We start from the raw sequence: 23,855 nt of genomic DNA, 5'->3' as shown, positions 1-23,855 counted from the left end.
AATTTTGCGCAACTTAATTCCTCTCCTTAGGCCAGTTTCAACATCTGTAAAATAAAAGGACTACATGAGGTGATCTCTAGGTTCCCTCTTAGCTCTGATATGATTGGATTCTGAAACCATTATTAGCAATTTAGAATGAAAAGGAAATTTATGAGGTCATTTTTGACATCTAGGAGACGGTAACAGGCAGTTGGGCCTCCTTTTGCTCCTTTGACTTGTAACTACATGAGAAATAGCAGGTGATCTTCTTGGCCCTTTTCTCTTAAGCCCACACCCTGATGGTGATTATCTAGATCCAGGTTCCTGAGAGCATTTTAGGGAAATGTTAATCATTCTCCACAAAGCATCTCAAATGCATTTGGGAAATCCTGTATAATAAGTGTTCCTGATGGAGGGTCAGAATGCAATTAAAGGTCCTGAGAAGTCCTGCAAAAAAGAAACATGTAACTTTTACCTAACCCAGCACTCTGCACATTTATGGATATAAAACCCTTTGGAGAGAGAGAGTGAGAGAGTGTGTGTGTGTGTGTGTGTGTGTGTGTGTGTGTGCGCGTGCTATTACCTCTATTTGGAACAAATGGGATCCAAATGCTTCCATTTTTAGGAAATTTTTGAGATCAGTTATCAGATGGCAGTTAGGACAATTCTGGGGCCTCTGCAAATATGGAAGATTTAGCACGTTCCTAAGGGAGCCTGAGAATCTTGTGATTCATGCAGCTCTCCACCCCACCAGTTTTCTTTCAACAGTGGGAGCCTCAGAAACTCCGTTTTACGGGGAGGTTCCCATCTAAGCACAATTAGGTCAATGGACATCTTATCCCTTTCACTTCTAGCTTTCAGAATTTTTCAGAACTATAATTTTTATTCAGAAATTATAATTCTCTTTCCTTCCCCCCTAAGGCCTTCAGTCTACATTTGCATATATATGTGTGTGTATATATATATTTATATATATGTGTGTGTGTGTGTGTATATATATATATGTATATATATATATATACTCCCTCCCTCCTAATATCTGCAATCCCCAGTGGGTAGGTGGGAAAAGTTATGTGTCATTTGGGCACTGGACCTGACACACTTCACATCCTTTATTAGTTTTCGAGTTTTTTCACCCTCAATTCCCAAAGAAACATTGACTCATCACAACATACACACACAGTCATTTGGAAAAAATTAATTTAAAATGTGTATCTCTTAAGACTTCTCAATTATTTTCATCCCATTTTTAAGCATTCAGTTTAAAGAAACTAAAAAATCTCTAAGCAGGCACAAACATACAGTCAAAGCTCTCATTGTTTTCTGGGTTGCTATATCTCCAAGTCTGAAACCAAGGAACAACATGAAATGCTATTTTTGCATTTAGTGCTTTCTTTACTCAGAGGTTTCCAGGCTTGTAGTTCAAGGATCAGGATAAAAATGACCAGCCAGACAGCTGTTGCAGGCCCAGCTAATTATACTAGTGCTTCCCTGAAGGGCTTGAGCTGCAAATAAATTCTTTTTCTCCTGGCCAGGCTTGCTCATTGGCAGTTACTCTGGAGTATATACACTGCCTGGGCTCAGCGCTCTCCCTCCTAGAACAGTGTTTCCTAGAACAGTGGGAAATAAATGGAGGTGAGGAAGCTGCTGGATTGGGGTGGAGGATGTGCCCACTGACTCTCCCATCCACCCTGTGGGATTTTTTTTTCTAATTAATTTATTTTTTTCAGACGGAATATCGCTCCGTCGCCCAGGCTGGAGTGCTGTGGCGTGATCTCGGTTCACTGCAACCTCCGCCTCCTGGGTTCAAGCAATTCTCCTGCCTCAGCCTCCCGCACAGCTGGGACTACAGGTGCCAGCCATCACGCCCGGCTAATTTTTTTTGTATTTTTAGTAGAGACGGAGTTTCACCATGTTAGCCAGGATGGTCTCGATCTCCTGACCTCATGATCCGCCCGTCTCGGCCTTCCAAAGTGCTGGGATTACAGGAGTGAGCCACTGTGCCTGGCCCCAGTTGTTTTTTTTTTTAACACTTTGTCTACCCTAGCGCAATTCCCTGATGGGTTGTCTTTTTTTTTTTTTTCTTTTTTTCTTTTTTTGAGACAGTGTCTTACTTTGTCACCCAGGGTGGAGTGCACTGGTGCAATCTCAGCTCACTGCAGCCTTGACCTCCCAGGCTCAAGCCATCCTCCAATCTCAGCCCCCAAAGTAGCTGGGACTACAGGCGCGCACCACCATGCCCAGCTAATTTTTTTTTTTTTTTTTTTGAGATGGAGTCTAGCTCTATCACCCAGGCTGGAGTGCAGTGGCGCAATCTCAGCTCATTGCAGCCTCTGCCTCCTGGGTTCAAGCGATTCTCCTGCCTCAGCCTCCCAAGTAGCTGGGATTACAGGCGTGTGCCACCATGCCCGGCTAATTTTTGTGTTTTTAGTAGAGACAGGGTTTCACTGTGTTGGCCAGGCTGGTCTCGAACTCCTAACCTCAAGTGATCCGCCCGCCTCAGCCTCCTAAAGTGCTGGAATTACAGGCTTGAGCCACCACCCTCATCCTTTTTTTTTTGGCATTTTTCATAGAGATGGGCTTTCGCCATGTTGCCCAGGCTGGTCTCGAACTCCTGAGCTCTAGTGATCCTCCCGCCTTGGCCTCCCAAAGTGCTAGGATTACAGGTGTAAGCCACCTTGCCCACATGGTGGGTTGTCTTAATTTACTTAGGAGTACCTGCTGAAAGTTATGTTTGATAAATAAAGGGAGGGCCATGAAATTAAGTAGGAGGTGGGGACACTAAAGAGAAAACAAAACAAAACAAAACATGGTTGGGGAGGGATTATTTAGGAGGACGGAGGGTGGTTAATTTCATGTGTCAAATTTGTTAGGCTATAGTGCCCAATTGTTAGGTCAAATGCTAGTGTAGATGTGAAGGTATATTTTATATGTGATTAACATTTATAATCATTTGACTTTATTTAATTTTTGTTTTTAGACGGAGTCATGCTCTGTCGCCCAGCTTAGAATGATCTCTGCTCACTGCAACCTCCGCCCCTGGGTTTCAAGCAATTCTCCTGCCTCAGCCTCCTGAGTAGCTGGGATTACAGGCATGCGCCACCACACCTGGCTAATTTTTGTATTTTTAGTAGAGACAGGGCTTTGTCATGTTGGCCAGGCTGATCTCGAACTCCTGACCTCAAGTGATCCACCCGCCTCGGCCTCCCAAAGTGCTGGGATTACAGGCGTGAGCCATTGCACCTGTCCTCATTTGAACTTAAATTAAGCAGATTACCCGCCATACTGTGGGTGGGCCTCACCCCATCAGTTGAAGGCCTTAAGAGCAAAAACTGAGGTTTCCTGAGGAAGAAGAAATTCTGTCTCAAGATGGCAACATAGAAATCCCAGCTGAGTTTCTAGACTGCTGGCCTACCCTGTGGATTTCAGACTCAAAACTGCAACATCGACTCTTTTCAGTTTCCAGACTGCCCTGCAAATTTCAGACTTTCCACCCTCCACAATTGCATGAGCCAATTCCTTAAAACAAATCTCTGTATCTCTATATAGTCTCTACATAATTTCTATATAGCCCTGTGATTCTGTTTCTCTGGAGAACCCTGACTAATACAGAGGGCTCCAGGGAGGATGATCCTGGAGAAAAAAATGGAGCTGATAATGAATTGTGAGTTTGACCATAACCTGAGAACATTTTTTCAGTTTTGACAAAGAGGTTGCAGAGAAGTCAGTGATCGCTATTTAAAAATGAAATTATGTAGGAGAAAAAACTGAAGCTATTGTTAACTCCAGGGAAAACAAAAAGTGGTACATGAAGATAATCTGACTCAATTGTAAACACTGACTACCGATTTAAGAGGGATGGCAGTGGTAGAAGAAGTTGTGGTATAAGTGAGTTAAATCCTCATCTTAATTGAGGAAATTAAAAAGATTTAAAAATAAAAACTTAAGAAATAGCAATGTTATTTCAAAACAAGGAGATAAATGGCAGAAGAACAACTAAAAGCTTGTAAAGCATCTGCTTCTGCTGAGTGAATCTGGTGGGAGTGGGTGGGGCAAGGAATTGCTGTTTATCATTATGAGTCTTGTAGATCATTTAATCTTTTTCAAGTCTGTACATGTATTACTTTGATAAAAATAAAAACTTAATTAAAAGGTTATGGGGTCCAGTGTAGAAAATTTGGAAAGTACAGAAAAGTATAAAGAAGAAAATATAACCACTCACAATTCCTCCACTCAGAGAAGGCCACTGGGCGTATTTTAGAGGAACAAGATTAAATGAATTTGTGAGATTAAATAGAGCTTGAAGATTTAAAACATCACAATTTAGATATAAATGAACAAATAACAGTATAATACCGCATGTGTAGATATAATTACATACAATATAAGCATATATACTATGATTCCATGCATTTATATGTGTATTAGAAAGTAGTCTCAGCTGGACAGAGTGGCTCATGCCTGTAATCCCAGCACTTTCGAGGCCAAAGTGGGAGGATTACTTGAATCCAGGAGTTAGAGTCCAGCATGGGCATCACAGGGAGACCCCATCTCTTCAAAAAATTTAAAAATTTGCCAGGTGCAGCGGTGCATATCTGTAGACCAGCTACTTGGAAGGCTGAGGCAAGAGAGCCTGGGAGGTTGAGCCTGCAGTGAGCCATGATTGTGTCACTGCACTCCAGCCTGGGCAATACAGTGAGACTCATTTAAAATACACACACACGGCCGGGCACGGTGGCTCACGCCTATAATCCCAGCACTTTGGGAGGCCGAGGTGGGTGGATCACTTGAGGTCAGAAGTTTGAAACCAGCCTGGCCAATATGACGAAATCCCCTCTCTACTAAAACTGCAAAAATTAGCCAAGCCTAGTGGTGCACGCCTGTAATCCCAGCTACTGGGGAGGCTGAGGTAGGAGAATCTCTTCAAGCCAGGAGGCGGAGGTTGCAGTGACCCCAGATCACATCAGTGCACTCCAGCCTGGGTGACAGAGCGAGACTCTGTCTCCAAAACAAAACAAAACTAAACACACACACTCATGCACACTAGTCTCAAGGCCAGGTGCAGTGGCTCACACCTGTAATCCCAGCACTTTGGGAAGCTGAGGCAGGTGGATTGCTTGAGCTCAGGAGGTCAAGGCTGCAGTGAGCTGTTATCACGCCACCGCACTACAGCCTAGGTGACAGAGCGAGACCCTGTCTCAGAAAAAAAAAAAAAAAAAAAAGATAATCTGGAGGAATACCCACCAAAATGTTACTTGGTGGTTATGTTACCAGGGTGGGACCAGGCTAAAGCAAGCAAGGTTCCTAGGACACTCAATGTAAGGCTGCCTTCACTCTCAGCATTCTGCAAATGCAGGAGTAGAACCTGAAAGTGAGTGTCTTCTTAAATGTTATGCCCTCACATGCTTCACCCTAGTCTTGGCCTTGGTTGGGACCTACGGCTGCTGGATTATGGGCACTTTCTCCTTCTTGCTTTTTACTTGGATATATGTTCAAGTTCCTTGCTACTCTAAGTGTAGTACATGGACCAGCAGTGATAGCATCATCTGGGGGCTTGTTTGAAATGCAGTATCTCAGCTCTGCCCCAGACTTCAGCCAGATCTGCTCTTTAACCAAATCCCAGGAGATTTATGTGCATGTCACAGTTTGAGAGCAACTGGGCTAGCAGGCACCCAAGCATAGTTCCTGTCCTCTTATGAAAGGAATATTCAGAGGCAATTGATGCCACTGCCCCAATGGGTGGGGCACACACTGCTAAGGGGTAAGATGCCTGTTTTTAAAAAGAGTTGTGGTTCTTTCCAAGTGGTTCAGTTTTGGCTGGTGAAGCAATCATAGGTCAGCTTGATAAAGTAGAGGCAGGTGATTCCCTTGGGACAAAGAACAGGTGAGTTGAGCAGGTGAGCAAGACACTCACCTTGGGCACAAAAACTCAGTAATCAAGATAAAGACTATTTTAATGCACTGCTTTTCAAAAATCAAAATTAATGCAAAAAAATCCATAATGAACAAAACATCAAAATTTAAAATAAAGCTCGACTCACTGTGTAAGGTGGTTCATGCCTGTAATCCCAGCACATTGGGAGGCTGAGGTAGGAGGATCACCTGAGAACAGGAGTTTGAGACCAGTCTGGGCAACATAGTGAGACCTGACTCTACAAAAAATTAAAAAACTAGCCGAGCAAGGTCGTGCGCACCTTTGGTCCCAGCTACTCACAAGGCTGAGGTAGGAGGATTGCTTGAGTCCAGCAGTTCGAGGTTGCAGTGAGCTATGATTGTGCCACTGCTCTCCAGCCTGGGTGACAGAGTGAGACCCCGTCTCAAAAAACAAACAAACAAACAAACACGGGGATGTGACAACATCAGAATTATGCAGGTCAGATCATTCTAATTTCCAACTCATAGTCTGGGATGGGTATAAGTGATTTCAGTTTTGGTGGTGGTGATAGGAAAGGGATTCCGATGCTTGAGTGGCCAAAAAGAATGACAAATGTCCATTATAGTTATTGGAATCTTGGTAAAATGTCACCTTTTGGGTTCCTGTAGAAAGAGCAGCATAATGTGGCTGGGCTGTTTTGAGGAAAACTTTAGTGCTTATTTGAGTTGTGGTACAGATAAATTAATATAGGAGAGGGCCGGGTGCTGTGGCTCACACCTGTAATCCCAGCACTTTGGGAGGCTGAGGCAGGCAGATCACAAGGTCAGGAGATCAAGACCATCCTGGTTAATACGGTAAAATCCCGTCTCTACTAAAAATACAAAAAATTAGCCGGGCTTGGTGGCGGGCGCCTGTAGTCCCAGCTACTCGGGAGGCTGAGGCAGGAGAATGGTGTGAATCCGGGAGGCGGAGCTTGCAGTGAGCCGAGATCGTGCCACTGCACTCCAGCCTGGGCAACAGAGCAAGACTCCGTCTCAAAAAAAAAAAAAAAAGAAGAAGAAGAAGAATATTAGCTGGGCATGGTGGCACGTGACTGTAGTCCTGTAGTCCCAGCTACTCAGGAGGCTGAGGCAGGAGAATCGCTTGAGCCCGGGAGGTGGAGGTTGCAGTGAGCCGAGATCGTGCCACTACACTCCAGCCTAGCGACAGAGCGAGACTCTGTCTCAAAACAAAACAAAACAAAAACCAACCCCCCCCCCCCAAAAAAAAATATATATAAGAGAAGAGAGAGTGAAATTCCTCTTCTGAAACTGGGAAAGTTCCAGGAGGAAGATAAGGTTTGAGCTGGGCTTTGGAGGAAGGAAAGGGAAGAGGAGAAAGAACATTGGATTTGCAGACAGAAAATGGGGTTCCCCTCTTGGCTACTTGGCTTACTAGCTGTGGGAATTCAGACAAGTTACTTAGCTTCTCTGAGTGTCAATTACTTTATCTGCAAAACCTCATGTGTCACTGCCAAAGTGAGGACCAAGTGAGATTAAATAAGTGAAAGTTGTTTGTAAACTGTAAAGCATTATGCAAACATCTTGGACTGTTATTAAAAGCTTAAGGATGGGTAGGACTTTGACAACAGGCATTTGGGGAGAAGGGCCTCTGGGCAGAGAGAATGAAAGGCGAAGTGATTGATTGATATGTATGTAGTGATTGATTGAGACAGGGTCTCCCTCCGTTGCCCAGGCTGGGGTGCAGTGTCATGATCATGGCTCATAGCAGCCCTGAACTTCTGGGCTCAATCAACCCTCCTGCTTCAGCCTCTGCAGTAGGTGGGACCACAGGCACGTGCCACCATGCCGGCCAATTACAAAAATTTTTTAGAGGTGGAGTCTTCTTATGTTGCCCAGATTGGTCTCAAACTCCTAGGCTCAAGCGATCCTCCCACCTGGACCTCCCAAAGTGCTGGAATTACAGGCACGAGCCACCGCGCCTGGCGAGAAGTGATTTTTGTAAGAGGCTAGACACAAGGAAACTGGGCTTTGAAGATGAAATGAATGAATGACTCGCAGCACATGCTTCCTTCTCTCCCTAGATGGCCCCTTTGCAGGCAGTCAGGGACCATGTCTCATTCATCTTAGTTTCCAGGAGCCTGACACTTTGTAGTTGAGGGCGTTGTGCTCCATTCTCAAGAAACGAGAAGTGCCCAAAGGCGGGGTAGGGGGATGGGTGGGAACTATACAGGTGGTAACATTTCATAGAACTACACACACACTCACACACACGCACATGACTGCATATCAAACAGGTTAAATCCGAGTATGATCTGTAATGAAGTTAATTGTATTGGTTTAGTTAATTGTATTGTGCGAATGTCAATTTCCTGGCTTTGAGAATGTTGTATCTTAAGAAAAATGTTGAGGTAAGCTGGGTGGGTGATGGTATAGGGAACCTGTATGCATTAATTTTGCAACTTCTTGTGAGTCCATAATTATTTCGAAGTAAAAAGTAAAACAAAAGAAAACAAGGGAACTTCCCCCTCAGCCCAGCCTACTTCGAGACCACCCCACACTCACACATCTGGCCTCACCCAGGTCCAGCCAGCCCCAGGCAGGGGGTGAAGGGAGGGGCCGGGCGGGGCCACGCACGCGCAGTTCCGCAATCCCGGCCGCACCGGGAAGTCGCGCATGCGTAGTTTCGGTCCTGGGGGTGCCGCGCCAGCCCGTCTCCGCGGCGGGGTACCGGACCGCCTTGGCCGCTTAGCGCTCCCGTCTTTTCCGGCGGTTGGAACGCTTCCTGTTGTCCTCACCCGTAACCGCCTGTCGCCCCCTGTCTCAGAGTCCCTCACGCGTCCCCTCCCGTCTTTGGCTCGTTGGCTGCCGCCGCCGGGGCTTCGCCAGCCTTCACGTCGAGACTACTGGCCGAAGGGGCGTCTGCGGCTCTCCGCCGTCCCCAGCCCTGCCTCTCCCGGGGCTCTGGTGAGTTGCTTGCTGCCGCCGTCTTCGCTCCATCCCAGGGTTGTTCCTTTATCTCCTCCTTCCCCAACCTCCGACTCCTTCTTGGGCTTTCTCCTTCTCGCCGGCGCCCTCTTTCAAGCCCTAACCTCTCAGCCTCTTGGCCTCTCTCCGCCCCTCTCCTTAACCCCCTTCTTTCCCCGTCTCCAGATGCCCCTTGTTGGCCCTCTCCACATTTTTCCAGTCCCAGCCTTTCCACCCCATCCTTTCTCTTTCTCTTTTTGCAGTTGGAGCGGGAGCCAGGCTCTCTTTTCCATGTTGCCACCTTTGTCTGCTCCCTGCCACCAGTCAGTCCCTCAGGGAACTCGGTCATCACCAGTTTTTATCTCCTTTTCCTTCTTCTGGGGTCTGTGAACTGTGGTCTGAGGCAGAGATGTCGAAAGCCCCCCTTGGGGTGTGGTATCTTTGAGTCGGCTCCTTTCTCCGTTAGTCTTAGGATACGGGGCTTCAGATAAGCTTAAAATCACAGGAAAAGGCAGGGAAAATTCTTAAGAAGAGAGTGGAAAAGCAACAGCCAGAGGAAAAAGTCGATAAGGGCTTAGAGGAAAGTCTGTGTCAGAAAGCGGGCAGAACAGCGGGCAGAGAGACCAGATCTCTCAGTTCATTTTGAAACGACTGAAAGACTCGGAGAGAAACTTGTTCTGTTTGAAATGCACCGAGGAGGGTTGGAGTGAAGTAGACCCTGAGTGTCTCCACCTTTTGAGCTCACCCTGCCTCTGAATTAGCCAGGCAGTATATTTGGTTTCCCTAAACATAAAACAACCACCACCACGATAACAGGCTCTCCTCCCCACCCTAAACGTTAGACACCAGCTTCCTCCTAAGAGGAGAGAACGTTATGGCAAACAATTTCATGTCCCAGCCCTATCCCCCATCACACATAAACTCCTAGGAATGAACATCAAAAATGAGTATATTTCCTAGTTAATCTTTCTTAAGGTGCTAAGTGCATAGCACTGTGCATGAAATGCGGGAAGAATATTAAAACAAGTATAAGACATGGTGCTTGCTTTCTAGTGTAGGTAGAGATTACAGTTCAGTAGGATTTACAGTTCAGTGGGAGAGATTAGACGTGCGACTTAAGCAATAATCTTAGCTCCAATGTTGAGTCGTCCAAGTGAAAGATAATGGATTGTCAGTCGCAAAGAAATAAAGTCCATATTGTTGAGAGAGGGTTATTTATTGTGATCACAGAGTACCATTGTAAAGTCAATCAGTTAGCCAGGCATAACCATATAGATTGAGTCACATAATGGTTTTCATTTGACTTCCTTTTGAGTTTACAGGCCTTACACCTGACTTTTATGAGGATCAATTCCTTTTTTTAATTTTTTAAAACTTTGAAGAATTCCTCAGCCACCTATTATTTCCTAATTCTTCAGAGTTGAAGAATGAAACAAATAGGGCAAAGGCCTCCAATGGCTTCTAGTCAGGGCAGGAAGGCTTGAATTGTGGAAAACCTGATGGATAGTCCTGTCTTAAGAAAAGTTGGTTGACCCAGTAAACCTATGAATTGCTATAGGGCAATATTAATTACATCTTTTGATTAGAGGATATTAGAACTAGGCTAAATTTTTTATATTGCAATAGAGGAAGTGGAGGAGGGTTTAAAGAAAGGTCAAAGGGAAAGAGAGTGCAATCTTTATATTAGAAACTCTAAAAGTTGAAAAACACTCTGCTTAAGAATTTGTTGGTCTAATATGTGAGCATCTTTGAGTTCATTTAATGTCCTTTTGATCTTTTTAAAAGTTTAGGTAGTAATGCCAGCCAGCTACTTAAATTAGTCAAAACATTTTTGATATATCCATCAGTGTAAATGTAGTCTTTATTCTTTTTTTTTTGAGACGGAATCTCACTCTGTCACCCAGGCTAGAGTGCAGTGGTGTGATCTTGGCTCACTGCAACCTGTGCCTCCAGGGTTCAAGCGAGTCTCCTGCCTCAGCCTCCCAAGTAGCTGGGATTACAGGTGCCCACCACCACGCCTGGATAATTTTTTTTGTATTTTTAGTACAGACGGGCTTTCACCATGTTGGCCAAGCTAGTCTCCAATTCCTGACTTCAGGTAATCCACCTGCCTCGGCCTCCCAAAGTGCTGGGATTGCAGGCATGAGCCACCGTGTCCGGCCATCTTTATTCTTTAGCTTTGTTGACAACTAAAAATCATTAACTTGCTCAACTTACATTTGTTAACTGCCTGTTATATGGAAGGCACTGTTTGCCTTAGGGTTAAATACTAGCAGATTGTTGTGTTTTGTTTGTTGTTGTTGTTGTTTTTAAGACAGGGTCTTGCTCTGTCCCAGGCTGGTGTGCAGTGGCACAAGCCGAACTCACTGAAACCTCTGCCTCTCCAGCTCAAGCAATCCTCCCACCTCAGCCTCCTGAGAGCTGGGACTACAGGTGTGCGCTACCACACCTGGCCAATTTTTTGTATTTTTTTTAGCGACGGGGGTTTTGCCGTGTTGCACAGGCTGGTTTCAAGCAATCTCCTACCTCTCCCTCCCAAAGTGCTGGGATTACAGGGGTGCACCAGTGCCCTGGGAAATTGTTACATTTTTATGTTGAAGTAATTTCAGTTATTAAAATGTAACTACATATATGCAGTTTCTTCAGAAATTTTCAGACAAGGAAGTACAAAACTCTCACTTGCTTTTGACATGTTTTTAGATCTGGTTTTTAAATTTCTTCACCAAACACACTTAGAGTGCATGTGGTTTTCATTGTGGGTGGAGGGGGGTACAGGCTGACAAATAAGGAACCACACCCAAGCTGCACAAACCAAACAGAGGTTTTTTTTTTTTGTTTTTTTTTTTTAATTCCTTTAGTGATACTCTAAAACATTTGAGTTTGCTTTGGTATTAGTTGAAACTTCCCCATAAAAAATAATGTGATATTTTATAGTAAGGTAGCTCTTAATGCAGTGTCTTAAATTTGTTTTTACTGATCTTTTTGGCACATGATGAATCAAAATGTTTGACTCTCAAGTAGAGCCTTAGTTTTGAATCTCTGCTCTGAAGGAATTATTTATGTGATTTTTGTCTGAGTATCTTTTTAAATAATTGCTTTTTAAATAATTTTAAGGCTTTTTTGAACAAGTGTTTTATAAGCCTTAGTGTAATCCACAAAACAATTTAAAAAGCTACTAAATATTAAGGGGGAAAACCATAAAACTTTTCTTAAAATGCACTATCTTTGAAAATGGTCCTTGGCCGGGTGCGGTGGCTCATGCCTGTAATCCCAGCACTTTGGGAGGCCCAGGCAGTCGGATCATCTGAGGTTAGGAGTTCAAGACCAGCCTGGCCAACATAGCAAAACCCCGTCTGTACTAAAAATTAGCTGGGGGTGATGGCATGTCCCTGTAGTCCCAACTACTTGGGAGGCTGAGGCAGGAGAATCGCTTGAACCCAGGAGGCAGAGGTTGCAGTGTGCCGAGATTGTGCCACTGCACTCCAGCCTGGGCGACAGAGCGAGACTCCATCTCTAAAAGAAAAATGGCTGTTCGTCTCTCATGATTCTTTTTTGCTGCAGCTGTGGGGGGTAGTAGAGACAGGGTCTTGCTATGTTGCCCAGGCTGGTCTTGAACTCCTGGACTTGTGAACTCCTGGGCTCAAATGATCTCTCTACCTCACCCTCCCAAACTGATGGGATTACAGGCATGAACCACAGTGTTCAGCCTCTTCTAATTTTTACTCAGCTTTATATTGGGATGAAGAGACAGAGAAGTAGATCATGTGAGAGGCAGGAATGGTAAGAATAAAATATTGAGCACTATTGGCCGGGCATGGCGGCTCACGCCTGTAATCCCAGCACTTTGGGAGGCTGAGATGGGCGGATTATGAGGTCAGGAGATAGAGACCAGCCTGGCTAACATGGTGAAACCCTGTCTCTACTAAAAAATAGAAAAAATTAGCCGGGCTTGGTGGCGGGCGCCTGTAGTCCCAGCTACTCGGGAGGCTGAGGCAGGAGAATGGCATGAACCTGGGAGGCGGAGCTTGCAGTGAGCCAAGATCGCGCCACTGCACTCCAGCCTGGGCGACAGAGTGAGACTTCGTCTCAAAAAAAAAAAAAAAAAAAAAAAAATTGAGCACTATTGCTGATGCTGGAGCAAGTCAGTGTTAGTGAACGATTTGGCCAAGTGTGATAATATAGGTTAGCTGAAATATCTGGAGGAAAACGAGATTTTATTTTATTTATTTTTTTGAGACGGAGTCTTGCTCTTTCGCCCAGGTGGAGTGCAGTGGCGTGATCTCGGCTCACTGCAACCTCTGCCTCCCAGGTTCAAGCGATTCTCCTGCCTCAGCCTCCGGAGTAGCTGGGATTACAGGCGCCTGCCACCACGCCCAGCTAATTTTTGTATTTTTAGTAGAGATGGGGTTTCACTGTGTTGGTCAAGCTAGTTTCCCAACTCCTGACCTCAGGTGATTCGCCTGCCTTGGCCTCCCAAAGTGCTGGGATTACAGGCGTGAGCCACCGTGCTCAGCTGATTTTATTTTATTATTTATTTTTGAGACTGAGTCTCGCTGTGTAGCCCAGTCTGGAGTGCAGTGGCGCTATCTCGGCTCACTGCAACCTCTGCCTCCCGGTTCAAGCAATTCTGCCTCAGCCTCTAGAGTAGCTGGGACTACTGGTGTGCGCCACACTCCTGGTTGAAAACAATATTTTAAATTCAGGAAAAAAATATTCTATAACTTATCTAAACCCATTGGTGGTGTTTTTTTCTTGTGTAAAATGAGGAAATTAAGATCTCTTGTTTTTAAGGTATTGCTGCTTCTGCCACTAGAATTGTGATTCAGGTTTTTTGTCATATTGTTCCCTTTATTTTAAGACTTAAAATATTTTAACTTGTAAATTCAAATAAACGGCAAACATTTATCAGATACCTTAAGGCTGTGTCAGAGCATGTATGTATCAGTAGATTACCATTTTTAATCATAGATTTTTCTTTTAACTGTGGATAAACTTAAAAAGTTATTGGTAACAGTGTATGCTTATGGAAGAAAATATAGAAAAACATGGGCTGGGTGCAGTGGCTCACGCCTGCAATCCCAGCACTTTGGAAGGCCAAGTTGGGTGGATCACTTGAGGTCAAGAGTTTGAGACCAGCCTGACCAGTGTGGTGAAACCCTGTCTCTACTGAAAATACAAAAAAAAATTAGCTGGGCGCGGTGGCTGGCGCCTGTCAGCTACTTGGGAGGCTGAGACACAAGAATCGCTTGAACCTGGGAGGCGGAGGTTCCAGTGAGCTGAGATTGAATCATTGTACTCCAGCCTGGGCAACAGAGTGAGACCCCATCTCAAAAAAAAAAAGAAAACAAAAGAAAAACATGGAAAAAGCACAAGCAAGAATAAAATTTTCTATTCCCACTACCTACCTGTAAGCCACTAATAACATTTTGATGACATATTTCTAATAATTATGTGCATATGCAGTAAACACATAAAATTGAGATCGTGATATACATTCTGCTTTGTAATATGTTCTGTTGACTTAGAGTGGAAACATTTCCTCTGACATTAACTATTTGGACATATTTTAATTGTCTGCACATTATTTTATTGAAGGGCTTTTTCATACTGAATTAGTTCTATTGTGTATATTCAAGTTATCCCTAATTTCCCTTTGTGATTACAGTGCTGCATTGCACCTCCTTGTGATGAATTTTTATGGGTCTTTGATTTCTTTAAGGTAGATTTTTAGATGGCAAAGAATTGTCCTATATGCGTACTGTATATATTTTTTTTAGGTCTCACTATGTTGTCCAGGCTAGTCTTAAACTTGGGGACTCAAGCAGACCTCTGTCTTGGCCTCCCAGGAAGCCGGGATTACAGGCGTGTGGTTTACTATATATTCTTAATTTACCTATATGGTATTGTGATCTTGTTCTCTGTTTAAAAATGCAATATGCACTTGCACTAATATGTTTTAAAGATATATTTGTGGGCCGGGCACGGTGGCTCATGCCTGTTATCCCAGCACTTTGGGAGGCTGAGGTGGGCGGATCATGAGGTCAGGAGTTTGAGACCATCCTGGTTAACATGGTGAAATCCCGTCTCTACTAAAAATACAAAAAATTAGCCGGGTGTATTCGTGAGCGCCTGTAGTCCCAGCTGCTCGGGAGGCTGAGGCAGGAGAATGGCCTGAACCTGGGAGGAGTAGGTTGCAGTGAGCAGAGGTCGCGCCACTGCACTCCAGCCTGGGCGACAGAGCAAGACTCCTCAAAAACAAACAAACAGACAAACAAATAAATAAATAAATATATATATATTTGTGTGGGCCGGGCGCGGTGGCTCGTAGTTGTAATCCCAGCACTTTGGGAGGCCGAGGTGGCCCCGTCTCTACTAAGAATACAAAATTAGCCGGGCGTGGTGGCACATGCCTGTAATCCCAGCTACTCGGGAAACTGAGGCAGGAGAATCGCTTGAACCTGGAAGGCGGAGGTTGCGGTGAGCCAAGATCATCCTGTCGCACTCCACCCTGGGCAACAAGAGCAAAACTCCATCTCAAAAAGAAAAAAAAAAGAGATATATTTGTGTGACTTACAGGTACAGGTAGAGTTGCTTCTGGTTTTCTGGTTGTTGCATGGTATTTCCTATGCAGCCACAGCTCTTTGTTTTCTTACTTAAGTGCCTCCAACTTCCCATAACACAAATTAAGGCATGATGAACATCCTCTCTGTGCTGAACATCCTGTGTATGTCTCTTTAGAAGCCTGTGTGATGGTTTCTCTAGTCTTTATACCTAGGGGTGGGATTTCTGGGTCATAGGACAGTAATTTATATTTATTTTCACTAAGTATTCTCTTTGTCTGGCTTTTGTTACATATTACCTGTTTGTCCTCCAGAAAACTTGTACCAATTTACATTCCTACCAATAGGGTAGGAGAGTGCACAATGGGTGGATTCTAACTCCAAATCTAACACCTCTTCTTTTCTTTGTTTCTAGCAGCCATGGCAATGACAGGCTCAACACCTTGCTCATCCATGAGTAACCACACAAAGGAAAGGGTGACAATGACCAAAGTGACACTGGAGAATTTTTATAGCAACCTTATCGCTCAACATGAAGAACGAGAAATGAGGTAAAGAGTTTTGTTTGAAAAAATTGTGTCATGGTTGTGGCATTCCTTTCTCGTATTGTAAAACACTTATAATGCTGAAAGGAGACAAGAATAGTAGCAGCCTTATTATAGACTTATCATAATGGAATGACAGTGAAAGGGATTTTCAAAGTCCCTGCCATTAACCCACTTATGCCTACAAGTCAATAACACAAACTTCTATTGAAATCTAAGAAAAAAAATGGTACTTGGGAGGTTGAGTTGGGAGGATTGCTTTAGCCCAGGAATTTGAGGCCAGCCTGAGCAACACTGACACTCTGTATCTTAAAAAAAAAAAAAAAAAAAAAAAAAAAATTGGGCCCAATCCGAGGAGTTAATTGTTAAGGCAGAGTGGTATAATGGAATAGCAGCCCTTTTGGAGTCAGACTTGGGTTTAGAGTCCTGTCAGTTTCGTTGAATAGCTGTATGAATCTCTAATAAGTTCCTTAGTCTTTCTGTGAATTGGTTCCCTCATCAGACAAATGGGGATAATACTACTTGCCTTGCAGGATTGTGTTGGGGATTAGATATAACATATGTGAGTATGTACCATAGTGTTTCACACATAGTAGTCACTTAGTTAATGGTGGTAGTATCAGCTATTGTTATTACTGATCTGGTGTATACTGTCCACTTAGTAACTCATAATTTATTTATTTATTTATTTTTTTTGAGATCGAATCTCACTCTGTTGCCTGGGCTGGAGTGCAGTGGCATGATCTTAGCTCACTGCAACCTCTGCCTCCTGGGTTCAAGCGATTCTCGTGCCTCAGCCTCCTGAGTAGCTGGGACTACAGGTGTGAGCCACCATGCCTGGCTAATTTTTGTATTTTTAGCAGAGATGGGGTTTCACCATGTTGGCCAGGCTGGTCTTGAACTCCTGACCTCAGGCATTCCATCTGCCTCAGCCTCCCATAGTGCTGGGATTACAGGCATGAGCCACTGTGCTTGGCTGTAACTCATAATTAAAAAAATTTTTTTCCCAATATTTTACTATGAAAGTATTCAGAAGTACAGAAAACTTGTAATAAACAGTGAATATATACATATATATCATCTAGAGTCTATAATGGTTATTTATTGTATTTGTTTAACTACATATCCATCTATCCATTCTTGTATCTGTCATTAATCCATCTTAATTTCCTTTTTTTTTTTTTTTTTTTTTTTTTTTGAGACAGAGTCTCGTTCTGTCACCCAGGCTGGAGTGTAATGGCGTGGTCTCGGCTCACTGCAACATCTGCCTCCTGGGTTCAAGTGCTTCTCCTGCCTCAGCCTCCCAAGTAGCTGGGATTACAGGCATGCGCCACCACGCCTAGCTAATTTTTGTATTTTTAGTAGAGACAGGGTTTCACCGTGTTGGCCAGGATGGTCTTGATCTCTTGACCTCTTGGCCTCCCAAAGTGCTGGGGTTATAGGCGTGAGCCACTGTGCCCGGCCAATCCATCTTAATTTTTTGCCTCACTTCAAGGTATGTTGTAGACATCAGTATACTTCTGAATATTTCTGCTTATAAACATTAACTAGAGTTCAGTATTTATACTTTTTGGGGAAGGGTGTAAAATTTATATACAATGGACTGCACAAGTTGAAGAGTACCATTTTATGAGTTTTGACAAATGCGTACACTTGTATAACTTAAACCTTTATCAAAACAGAGAACATTACCTCTCCCAGAAAAAGTTTTCATGCCTCTTGGTTCTTCAGCCTTAGACAAAGACAACCACTGTTGTGATTTTTTTTTTCTTTTTTTCTTTTTTTTGAGATGGAGTCTCACTCTGTTGCACAGGCTGGAGTGCAGTGGCGTGATCTCGGCTCACTGTAAGCTCCGCCTCCTGGGTTCAGGCCATTCTCCCACCTTAGCCTCCCGAGTAGCTGGGACTACAGGCGCCTGCCATCACGCCCGGCTGATTTTGTTTTTGTATTTTTAGTAGAGACGGGGTTTCACCGTGTTAGCCAGGATGGTCTCGATCTCCTGACCTCGTGATCCACCTGCTTCGGCTGGGATTACAGGCGTGAGCCACCGCGCCCGGCCGTGATTTTGTTTCTATCATAGTTTTGCCTATTTCATACAAGTGGAACACATAAATGGAAACATGTAGTATGTACTCATTTGAGCAAGGCATCTTTCATTCAGCATATTTTTTTTTCTGTTGAGATGGGGTGTTGGTTTGTTGCCCAGGCTGGTGTGCAGTGGCACGATCATAGCTTACTGCAGCCTTGACCTCCCAGGCTCAAGCGATCCTCCTGCCTCAGCCTCAAGTAGCTGGGACTACAGGTGCATGCCACCATGCTTGGCTAATTTTTAAAATTTTCTGTAGAGACAGGGTCTTTGTTGTCCAGGCTGGTCTCGAACTCCAGGGTTCAAGTGATCCTCCCACCTTAGCCTCCAAAGTGCTGGGATTACAGGTGTGAGCCACCACACTTGGCCAGCATGTTTTTGAGGTTCTTCTGTGTTGCTATATGCATCAATAATTTGTTCCTTTTTATTGTTGGTACTATTCTGTCTTCTGACTGTATCTTAGTTTGTTTATCCATTCTCTTATTGATAAACACCTGGGTTCTCTTCAGTTTTTGGCTATTTTGAATAAACTTCTATGAACATTTTTGTACCAATCTTGTGAATATTTGTTTTCAGTTCTCAGATAAACATCTAGAGAGATTCAGTGGAATTGCTGAATCATGTGCATAGCTATATGTTTAGTTTTATAAGAAACTGCTAGACCTTTTTCCAAAATATTATTAATATATGAGAGTTCCAGTTACATTTTTGCTAACATTTGCGTTGTCAGTGTTTTAGTTACTTTGGTGGATATTTAGTGATATCTCACTGTGATTTTTATTTTGCATTTCCCTGATGACTAATGACGTTGAACATTTTTATGTGCTTTTTGGCCATTTGTGCATCTTCCTTTGTGAAATGTTTGTTCAGATTTTTCGAGCATTTAAAAAAATTGAGTTATCTTTATTATTGAGTTGCAGGAGTTCTTTGTTTGTCCTACATATCAGACCTTTGTCATGTGTATGTTTCGTAAGTAATATCTCCCAATCTGTGGCTTTCCTGCTCATCTTGTTGACAAAATCTTTAGGCAAGCAGAGGTTTTAAATATTGATGAAATAAAATTTGGCATTTTAAAAAAATGGTTATTGTATTCCGTGACCTTTCTAAAAAACCTTTCTTCTTTTTAAAAAAATTAACTAATTTGGGCCAGGTGCGGTGGCTCACACCTGTAATCCCAGCACTTTGGGAGGCCGAGGTGGGCGGATCACCTGAGGTCAGGAGTTCAAGACCAGCCCGACCAACATGGAGAAACACCGTCTCTACTAAAAATACAGAATTAGCTGGGCATGGTGGTGGCGCATGCCTGTAATCTCAGCTGCTCGGGAGGTTGAGGCAGGAGAATCGCTTGAACCCGGGAGGCGGAGGTTGCGGTGAGCCGAGATCACGCCACTACACTCCAGCCTGGGCAACAAGAGCGAAACTCAGTCTCAAAAAAAATAAAATTAAAATTAAAATTAAAAAAACAATTTTTTTTTTTAGAGTCAAGTTCTTGTTATGTTGACCAGGCTGGTCTTGAACTCCTGTCCTCAAGCAGTCCTCCCACCTCAGCCTCCCAAAGTGCTGGACTTACGTTAGCTACTGTGCCTGGCCAGAAACCTTTATTTATCCCCAAGTCATAAGGATTTTCTCCTATGTTCCATTTTGGAAGTTCTTTAGATTTAGTTTTTACATTTAGTTCTGTGATCCATATTGAATTAATAGATGTGTATGATATGAGGTGGGGAGTTCAGATTGATTTTTATCCTTTTGGATATCAGTTATTTTAGCAACATTTGTGGAAAAGATCTTCCCCCATGAGACTGCTTTGGCACTTTTCTTGAAAATCAAGTGACATATAGGTGTGAATTCATTTCTGGGCTTTCTTTTTCTGTCCCATTGATCTCCTTGTCTGTCCTTAGCCAGTCTCACCCTGTTTTGATTACTGTAGCTTTGTAGTAAGTTTTGAAGTCAGGTAATGTGTAAGTCCTCTAGCTTTGGTCATTTTATTTTAAGATTGCTTTGAGTATTCTGTGTTCTTTGCATTTTATTATAAATTTTAGAGTCAAGTTATTAATTTCTATAGAAAAGCCCAATGGAATTATGTTGCCTTTTTTTTTTTTTTGAGACAGAGTCTTGCTCTGCCGCCAGGCTGGGGTGCAGTGGCGTGATCTCGGCTCTCTGCAACCTCTGCCTCCTGGGTTCAAGCTATTCTCCTGTCTCAGCCTCCCTAACAGCTGGGACTACAGGCACGCGCCACCACACCCAGCTAATTGTATTTTTAGTAGAGATGGGGTTTCACCACGTTGGCCAGGATGGTCTCAATCTCCTGACTTCATGATCCACCCGCCTTGGCCTCCCAAAGTTTTGGGATTACAGGTATGAGCCACTGTACCCGGCCTGGAATTACTATTGGAATTATATTGACTCTGTAGATCAGTTTGTGGAGAATCGACATCTTAACAATATTGAGTCTTCTGTTACATGGACATTGCAGATCTCTGTTTTTCTTGTTGTTTGTTTGCTTGCTTGTTTGTTTGTTTGAGACGGAGTTTTGCTATTGCTGCCCAGGCTGGAGTGCAATGGTGTGATCTCGGGTCACTACAACCTCCGCCTCCCATGTTCAAGCAATTCTCCTGCTCCAGCCTCCTAAGTAGCTGGGGCTACAGGCACCTGCCACCACCCTGGCTAATTTTTTGTATTTTTAATAGAGACGGGATTTCGCCATGTTGGGCAGGCTGGTCTCGAACTCCTGACCTCAGGTGATCCACCCGCCTTGGCCTCCCAAAGTGCCGGGATTACAGGCATGAGCTACTGTACCTGGCCCATGTCTCCATTTTTAAGGTCTTCTTTAGTTTTTCTCAACAGTGTTTTCGTAATTTTCAGTGTGTGCATCTTACATGTCTTGTTAATCTATTTCTAATATTTGGGGGTTTTCTGGATGCTATTTAGAATTTCACTGTCCAGTTGTTTGCTGCTAGTATATAGACATATAACTGAATTTTGTATATGGATCTTGTATTCTGTAACTTTCTAATTAGTCTAGATTTTTTTTAATTTGCATATTTAGGATTTTCTGTGTAAACAATCTTGTGATATTCAGGTAGAGACAGTTTTACTTCCTTTTCAATCTATTCACTTTTTTTTTTTTTTTTTCCCCTTGCCTTAGTGCACTAGCTGGGAATTCCAGTAAAATGTTGAATAGAAGTAGTGGGAGTGGATATCTTTGTTTTCTTCTTGATTTAAGAGCTAACGTGCTCACTGTTTTACTAAAGATGCCCTTTATAGGTTGAGGCAGTTTCCTTATGTTCTAATTTGGGTTAAAAATTTTTTTTATTGTTTTTTTAGAGACAGGGTCTTTCTTTAACCTAGGTTGGAGTGAGGTGGCACAATCATGGCTCACTGCAGCCTTGACCTCCTGGGCTCGGGTGATTTTCCCACCTCAGCTTTCTGAGTAGCTGGGACTATAGGTATGTGCCACCACACCTGGCTATTTTTTTTTTACCTTTTTGTAGAGACAGGCTATCACTATGTTGACTAGGCTTATCTTGAACTCCTGGCCTCAGGCAGTCCTCCTGCTTCAGCCTCACAAAGTTTTGGGATTACAAGTGTGAGCCACTGCGCTCAGCCTATGTTCCAATTTGGCTGAGAAGCTAAGAATTTTTATCATGAGTAGGTGTTGAATTTTTTCTTTTTATTATTATTTTTTATTTTTGTCATTTGTTTTGATTTTTTTGTGTGGGTGTTGAATTTTTTTCAAATGCTTTTTCAGCATCTTCATAACGGTCATATTGCTTTTCTCCTTTATTCTTTTAATACGGTGAGTTACATGGACTGATTTTTGAATGTTAGACTAACTTTACGTTTCAGGGGTAAAACCCTCTTGATGACATTGTATTATCATCTCATTTATGTTGCTGGGTGATATGCTAATATTTTGATAAGGATCTTTGCAATCCTGTTCTTCATGAGGGTGTAAGTGATAATTTACATGGGATATATAATTTGACCTTAAATATGCAGTTCTGTGTGTGGAATAGTCAGCTGTTTTATGCTTGGTGGTGGCTAGCTGCTGTTCACTGAAGTAAACAAGTGTCTGCACAGTGTCCCGTGTTAGGATCATGGGGAATTCAAATGTAAATCTGTTCAGAATATCTTTAGGCAGGTGAAACTTGTAGAGACAGTTATTCCAAATACAGTCACTTCTTGAAATCATTGCTACTGGGGTTGTAATTATAAAGCAAATGGTTATGAGTTTTGATTTAGCCACTTGTTTAGTAGTAGTCCTCTGGGTTTTATCATACTGGTTCTGCCCTAGCTATGGTTTATTATTGGTATGTATCACATTCTGAAGGAACAGGATGATGTATGGTTTTGTTTACATTATTAACAAATGATACATTGTGATTAACACTAAGATTGTGCCACAAAATGAGCAGACAGCAGTGCTTTGCATTCTTTGGATTCTTAAGATAGAAAAGCCTTCTAAAAGTTTCAGTGGTTCCAGAAGCAGAGAGGGTTATATAAAAATAAACAAAATTTTAAAAATGCAGCATTGGTGGTTTTGCTTTTTTTGAAAGACCAAATTAATCAAAAGACAGTGAGAAGAGAATGTTAGATATTTAAGAGGGTTAGAATGTTTGTTTTTGGTTGTTTATCAAATTGCCATTATTTTTCATTAAAGAACAGTATGCCACGTGTGGTGGTGTGCACCTGTAGTTCTAACTACTCAGAAGGCTGAGGTGGGAGGATCTCTTGAGCTCAGGAGTTTGAGGCTGCAGTGAGCTATGATTGTGCCACTGCACTCCAGCTCGGGCAACTGAACAAGACACTATCTCTTTAAGAAAAACAACAATGCACTAGTACTTTGAGCCTTTCAGAATTAATATATCCTTGTAGATCTTTTTTTGTTGCGTACCCTCTTTTTTTTTTTTTTTTTTTTTTGAGATGGAGTCTCACTCTGTTGCACGGGCTGGAGGGCAGTGGCACCATCTTGGCTCACTGCAACCTCCTGGGTTCAAGCAATTCTCCTGCCTCAGCCTCCTGAGTAGCTGGGATTACAGGAGCATGCCACCACGTCGGGCTAATTTTTGTATTTTCATTTTGTTTTTGAGACGGAGTTTTGCTCTTTTGCCCAAGCTAGAGTGCAATGGCATAATCTCGGCTCACTGCAGTCGCTGCCTCCCGGGTTCAAGTGATTCTCCTGCCTCAGCCTCCCATGTAGTTGAGATTGCAGACATGGACTACCATGCCTGGCTAATTTTTGTATTTTTAGTAGAAGCGGGGTTTCACCATGTTGGCCAATCTGGTCTTGAATTCCTGACCTGAGGTGATCTGCCTGCCTCAGCTTCCCAGAGTTTGTGAGCCACTGTGCTTGGCCTAATTTTTGTATTTTTAGTATAGATGGGGTTTCACCACGTTGGCCAGGCTGGTCTTGAGTTCCTGACCTCAAGTGATCCACCTGCCTTGGCCTCCCAAAGTGCTGGGATTACAGGTTTGAGCCATCACACCCGGCTAGTACCCTCTTTTTTGTATGAGCTGCTAGTAGGTTTTGGATTTACTGATACAGCTCAATAAGACTTTCAGGCTTTATTGTTCCTAGAAAAATTTTTAAAAAGTGATTGACAAGAGTTACCTCAGAAGTAAACTAAGTTGGAGTGTGAGAAACAAGGTTTTTGTTTGTTTGTTTTGTTTTTTGTTTTTTTTTGCAGACAAGGTCTCACTGTGTCACCCAGGCTGGAGTGCAGTGGTGTAATCATGGCTTACTGCCGCCTCAAAACTCCTGGGCTCAAGCCATCCTTAGCCTCCCAGAGTGCTGGGATTACAGGCATGAGCCACGATTGCCTGGCCTGAGTTTGCAACCTTTTT

At 43.2% G+C, this 23,855-nt stretch overlaps 1 protein-coding gene across 3 annotated transcripts in view; it reads left to right on the top strand.

Annotated features, from left to right (window-relative positions):
• The first annotated feature begins 8,492 nt into the window (after positions 1 to 8,492).
• STK38 (serine/threonine kinase 38) overlaps positions 8,493 to 23,855 on the top strand; it is a 53,766-nt gene continuing 38,403 nt past the window's right edge. The window contains exons 1-2 of one of the 3 annotated variants that reach the window (XM_054490432.2): positions 8,493 to 8,820; positions 15,799 to 15,931. In XM_054490432.2, coding sequence (XP_054346407.1) covers positions 15,801 to 15,931 — 131 coding nt within the window. In that variant the 5' untranslated portion in view covers positions 8,493 to 8,820; positions 15,799 to 15,800. Of the gene's footprint in view, positions 8,821 to 15,795; positions 15,932 to 23,855 lie in introns of all 3 variants that reach the window. The other 2 variants (XM_054490433.2, XM_063666168.1) reach the window with 2 other exon arrangements.

The sequence above is a fragment of the Pongo pygmaeus genome, chromosome 5 (genome assembly GCF_028885625.2).
Source record: "Pongo pygmaeus isolate AG05252 chromosome 5, NHGRI_mPonPyg2-v2.0_pri, whole genome shotgun sequence".
Taxonomy (NCBI): Eukaryota; Metazoa; Chordata; class Mammalia; order Primates; family Hominidae; genus Pongo; species Pongo pygmaeus.
Note: the sequence above shows the minus strand (reverse complement) of the source record. Positions and strands in the feature narration are given on the sequence as shown.